This window comes from Watersipora subatra, chromosome 8 (assembly GCF_963576615.1).
Source record: "Watersipora subatra chromosome 8, tzWatSuba1.1, whole genome shotgun sequence".
NCBI lineage: Eukaryota > Metazoa > Bryozoa > Gymnolaemata > Cheilostomatida > Watersiporidae > Watersipora > Watersipora subatra.
The window spans coordinates 23809441-23816090 of NC_088715.1; the positions used below are offsets into that span (position 1 = coordinate 23809441).

General features: G+C 34.3%; 1 protein-coding gene across 1 annotated transcript; it reads left to right on the forward strand.

The window, feature by feature from the left end:
- The first annotated feature begins 861 nt into the window (after positions 1–861).
- On the forward strand, positions 862–3983 carry LOC137402382 (uncharacterized). Its single transcript, XM_068088883.1, has 3 exons — positions 862–1042; positions 2960–3144; positions 3918–3983. Exons 1-3 carry the CDS (start codon positions 862–864, stop codon positions 3981–3983), a joined length of 432 nt encoding a protein of 143 aa, XP_067944984.1.
- The last annotated feature ends 2667 nt before the right edge of the window (positions 3984–6650 follow it).

Sequence of the window (6650 nt, forward strand, 5' to 3'; positions counted from 1 at the left end):
TGCCAGGCCAAAAACAGGTCAGCTGTGATGATGATCCCTGGTAAAAGAAGTTGCTCGAATGATGAATGGACATTTGAATATGAAGGTATATGAGTGATAATCTATTAACTGTAAGGGTATCACTGCGAGCAAAATGCTTTGTTTTTAGTAGATTGATATAGAGAAATAAGTGGATAGATCAATTGACACACAGACAGACCGACTGATAGACTTATTGACGAGCCAATAATTTGACTGACTCTTTGTTTGATGGATTAGCAAACCGATGGTTGAGAGTATAGATTGATAAACAGATGTACAGATCAGGCGAATAAATTGACATAGCACCAGATGAAAAATAAATAGACAAGGAGATAAACGGATAGACAGATAGGCAGATAGACAAATAAACAGATACACAGATACACAGGTAAACAGATTGACTTTACAGTGGTCTATGTGTCTATGTGTCTACTCGTCCATCAGTCGATCGGTCGATCGATTGCACAGAAAAATTGCAATATATATATTACAATTTTCTATATATATATTTACCGTAAGTCCTTATGCTCAAGCCACGCGGCTTGTCATTGGGCGCGGCTTCTGGTTCAAGGTCATGGACCGCAGGCTTATGGCTATTCTTTTAAAAATTACGTGGGGCTCAGGGCGGTTTCTCGATAAATGCGGTCTCTGCTCAGCTCCCGCGCTACAACCATAGAATAGCATTCATGATACACTTTTATGTACAGGGCGTTTTGGCGACCTACTCGTTTATTTTCAAGGTCATGTTTATGGAATATGTACTTTTTACTAAACAAGAGTTTATCACTCTAAGTCGAGATGAATTTGTGACAAACGAGTCAGAGCCAAGTGGTTGGGAGCATGTTAATACCTGCTGACATCGAAGCAGAAACTATGGACCAAACTGAGTACAAAACAGCTTTTCTTATTCAAGAGGACGAGAGAATAGCGAAACCCGTCTCAACACTTTGGCTCCCGACGGTGCTAAAGATGACCAAACTTCAGTCATTAGCCGTGGTCTGTGGGCATATGCGGCTTGTTGGTAAGGGCGGCTAGATACCACTGACGGCTTGTTGGAGGATTATTTTTTCCTTCGTGAGTCATCTGTTTGCGAGCACAAGCCGCGCGGTTTGAGCATGAAAACTTACGGTATATATATATATATAAATATTAATTTTTAAAAGTTTGTCTGTGTTTGTGTATGTTTGGTTCTAGCTATTAAAATATTGAAACTTAAGATTTGGCATTATGATGTGTTTGAACTCACAGAGACTTCAATCACAAGTTTTAAATCTATGCGCTCTACCACTGAGCTATACAAGACGCACTAACCAAAAGCACTATCATATACCAAATAGCGTTTGCACATTCCAAATGACCGATTATTTTAAACTCTTTGAATTCTATTAACTCTATGAAACATGATTATTTTTTTATATATGTTTGAACTTCTATTTGCGATTTTTCATAAGGTTCAATTGCTATATCTGCGGTCAAGGCCAATTCTTATTAAGCGGAGAGTTGTATTATCTTCATAGAAAGAGCCTCGAAATTTTCTTTCCATCTGATTCGACAAAGACAGTAAAATATCTCATTTGTACATTTGTACCAATATCGAGAGTTATCAGTCTCATCATATTCAAACACACACGCACACACACAGAGAAACGCACTCACGCAGAAAAGCACACACACAGAAACACTCATGCTCGCATGCATACAGAAACGCATGCATGCCCACACGCACACACACACGCACACAGAAACGCACGAACACAGAAATGCACGCATGCCAGCACACAGAAACGCACGCATGCCCGCATGCACACAGAAATGCATGCATGCCCACACGCACACACATACTTCTATGCAAGATTTTTTATTAATAATTCAAAATATTCAGGACTTTTATTTTGTTTTCTCAGTTGGTGTCAATCGTATTGTATCATTACTGAATCATCTTTTATTGTAATCACAGCAAAACAGATTTTATTTAGCTAATACTTGCTAATTGTTTCACTTTTACATTTAAACCCTTTTATAGTTGTTTTGTTTTTTTCTAATTTATTTGACCCGCACCAAACATTTTCTTTATAATATGAAGTTTAAAAGTTACAGTTGTTCGACAAAGTTTGAAAACCTTTACAGTGGTTTTTATTTTCTCTCTTAATTTATTTCAACTACACAAAACACTTTTCTCATGATATGTAGTTTGAAAGTTAGAATGGCAAAGGTTGTTAAATGGTAAGTACAAAATAATTTTTTGTCCAAAGACATTTTTATTCCCCAGGCAACACGGGGTAGTACAGTTTTTTCTATATTTATAAAACAAGTGCCTTTTTGCCAATTGTATGTCCAGATTACTGCGATTCGTTAATATACGTCAACTGTGAAGGTACTATTGGTTACTACAAGCATGCTTGCATTTCCATACGCCACGAAAGATCATTATGTGTAATGAAGATGGGCACAGTTAGTCTAAAGTGATGCAACACAGCAGTGTGGTTTAGTGGTAGAGATCTTGGCTTTACCTCTGTGTGTTCAAATGAATGGGTTTGATCTCTATGATGTGCAAATTTTTTTTCCAAAGCTTTTAGTTAGCTTTGGGTGGAAGAACAGATACATCGTATGTACATTTCTTATTATAGTAAAGCTTCAAATATTAGCTTATTTTACAAGCTTAAGATACTTAAATTCATTGGGTAAAAAAGTTAGCCAATGGCAACTACATTGCATACCACGGTTTGTAAGATGTTTTAAGTCGTGAACAAGTGTATAGCATAAGAAGTAAGAAATTTGAGTGTAGTCAATGCTATATATGTTAATTAGAAACTATTTTTTCTATGCATTAAGCTTTTTTATTAACCGGGCAACATCAGGCATTCAGCTCATGTTATGATAAATGCAAATGCATATCACAAAAATTTAGCAAGCGGTAATACAGAAAATTTTTTTGCAGGATACTTGATGTCTGATTACTTCGATCGACACCACCAAACTGCAGCTGAATGCGTTGATGGAAAACCAGAGTATGTAGATGGAGAGAGTGCTAATGATAACCCTGCAGTCATGATTTTGATAAGGGCTCTTTGCGATCGTGGAGTACCTTGTCCACCTTACCACCCAGATAAAGCTATTACTTGTGTAGTGTGCACAAAGTAATTAAGTTTCAGGAAAAAATGTAACAATGGAATATAATCTAGTTCTTGTCACCATTCTAACCTATTATGTTAACTTGTTTCACATTATTTAATTATTTTAAACAGAATCTATCAAATGCTTGCCTATGCCATTTGATAAATCATTTTATGCCAATCAAATTTACTTTTTCTGAGCATATTTATTTTTCTTATAGAAATTCTTTGCTAAAATTATAAGTAAAGTTTGTGATTGTTCTCATAATTTTTGTCAGCAATGTTTAACATAGTTTTTGGTTACAACTCTAGTCAATAAATATCTAATGACTGAAGTAAAATAAGGCTAAAGCACAGAGAAGCACCTACTAGCATTACATACTATGGAGAAAATTGATTTTCTGTACTCAATGGCAGTCTCAGAACATAGTATTTTGTAAAGTTAGCACAAATGTGTGTGTAGTTCACAAAGTCGAGTTTGTTGAATGCTATAAAAGTTTTAACTTGAATCATGAGATAAGGTGCACAATATTACCTCTCTGCATTTGCCCAATAATTTGCATTTCATCACAAAAAGAAAGCTTTGGTATCTTGACCAACTCAATCATTATTTTTTTAAACATAAATAAAATTGAATTCTACAAGTTTTGCTATAGATTTAACTGGCACCTTCTGTAGCAGCTAATAGGTATATAAGACGAGAAAACTTTCATTAGCTGTGCCAAAGAACCAGATCGTAAACCGCTTACTGATAATCTTTCGACAATTTCTTTCATTCTGTAGCTAAGACCTAAAAAACCTATTATCTCCATGCATCAGCAGTCAGTGGGTGGCAGCGCTGATCATTAGATGAGACATCTTAAATTGGTTCAATTAAAATTAACAGGGTAAATTTTAATTGAATGGTAAAATGAAGACAAAAAAAACATCATGTTCCAATTAGTGAGGTGAAACAAAATTGTATAACAGGGAAGTTGTCTCTCGAGGGAGCACTGTATTAATGAATAATAAAAAGTGGACATTTAGCATGAGCAATCGCAAAAAGGATATGCGGTATATGGTAAAAGTGACGGGTGTGATAAAAATGCCCTAGCCTTGAATGCCCTCGCTTTTTATTGCATGCTTGTTAAAAATTGAGAGTTGAATATTGCGAGTTCAAATCTAGTACAAAGGAGAATTTTCATTGCTATAACTGGACAGACGAACGACAGATGAGAAACAGCTGACAGACAAACTTTGAAATTATAAAATCAATAAAATAAAATAATAATAATAAATCAATAAAATAAAATAATATTTAATAATAAATATAATATATTTACTAATAAATATAATATTAATAATAAAATTGTTAAATATTATTAATATAAAATTATTAATATAATTATTAATATAAAATCATTAAATATAATATTTAATAACAAAATATTATAAATTTAATTACAAATTAATAAAGTAAAATAAAATAAAATTGAGATTTTTATATATAGATGCAGACCTAATTCAATGTTTTTTATCATGACCTAGTCTTTTTCCTCATATACTGAATGGTCAACTAACAAAGCCTTGCAATAATTCTCTTTAAATTTCAGCATAAAAAAACTTTAAAGAGCATTTTTTTTAAACGTGTATCACTAATTATACGGTTTATTCTATAAGCATAAATGCTTTTTTATGCATTTCTGGCGTGTGGTTCATTTTCTGCTTTCAAACTTGTTTGTAAAAAAGTTTTAACTTATGTGAACCTCGGATTTTTTAGTTATGCCATCATAACCCAACACAGCCAGAATATTTACCATTATAAAAGGCGTGTTCGCCGTTTTTCTGTCCGTTTATTCGAAGCCATGCTAAGAGCATTAAAAATTGCCTTTCACTGCACAGCAATCAATTTCCAATTTTTAGATTCTCAGCTAAGCATGCTACTACCTGCACCACTCACAACCTTCCAGCATCACAGAATAATTATGCACATAGTTATTACACATGATGATCTTTCATGGCACACGGGACTACCAGGGTATTGGTAGCAATAATATTAGCTTTATTTGCCATGTTGATATCCAACACACTTTTCTGCATGTGCTGGTTTGTTTGTCTAACGTTAGATCACTATTTTTAGAGAAGAGCGCTTTGCTTGTCATTGATGCTTTTAGGCATGATGCCTACGAGGTAAGATGGCTCCTTTAAAATTGAGTGGTTTTCAGGATTTGCAAATGACTCATAGTATTATTACAAGTTATCATGAACGGCTCCAACTTAATAGTCTAACACGGAGAAACAAAAGGAATTATGCAAAGAATGCTGAAAAGAAATAACAAGAAAGGACTGACAACTGCTAAACTAAAACATCAAACTACACAAATTTAACACCCTCCCTTAGCTACAGAGATTTTTGACAAATACAAGAAGCGTAGGAATTATTTTACAAAAGACAACACATCTCACACAAATGCACACAAAACCATAATCTATACTCCGCCTATCATTGACAGCAGTTTGCTGTAATGGCTGCGAGGAGTGATTTTGTGAGTATATCAGCTTACAGGTGTTGGGTTGAACAGCAAAAAGATTTGATTTGCTTGATTACAATCTCCCTATGTACAGTATGTAGTAAAACGGTGGCTACATCTAGCTTGTTAGCAGATAAATTGTCTATGTGTAGAGAAATGTATGTTCAGTTTTAACCAGTAACGTTTCTGTGGGCTTTCTCAACCATGCAACTTTTCTAGAAGCTTCAAATGCAGCCATATACTCAGCCGCTGTAGCAGATAAACCAACAACGCAGGGCCTCTTACTAATCAAAGAGATAACCCTTTCTTCATAGATGAAAACTACACCAGTTTTCACGTACAAAGAAGGATGTCATGTCATGTCATGTCATATTAAATATGTCACCGTGAAAACTCCTTCATTATGTATCATGACATAGTTTTCATGCTATATAACAACCATCAAAAACCATAGCAACCAATAAAAACATACATATAATTTCTGATGGAATGTACTAAATTTTGTGTGGCGGATAAACTCATCAGGCGGATTTTTATGGTGCAAAATTAGAGGGGAGATAATTTAACTAACTCTGAGAACCTGTGTCATAAGTTGCAGCAACAGAATCTAAACTGTTCTTAGCACAATTATCATCTGTAGTTGACTGATGACTTTGACCTTGATGATTTTGAAATCTACACAAGTGCATCCCAATTCAATAAGCAAACTAAAATTTGAATTAAATTATAGCAGAATTAATGCTTTGCAAGCAATTCATAACTGATAGTTGAAATATTTATCACGATCTTTACTATACTAAGAGCCGTGTTTGTTCGACCACTTGTCCGAAGCCACAGTTAAAATGTTAGGAAAAATATTTTTTATCACTGGAATTGGGCTTGGATATTAATCTTTCCAGCCTAGCACACCTCTATGTACGCCACTCAACAACAATTCCTGCTTTAATAATAATATATATATAAATCTCAAAAGTTTGTCCATCTGTTGTCTGTTCTTGTCATATTT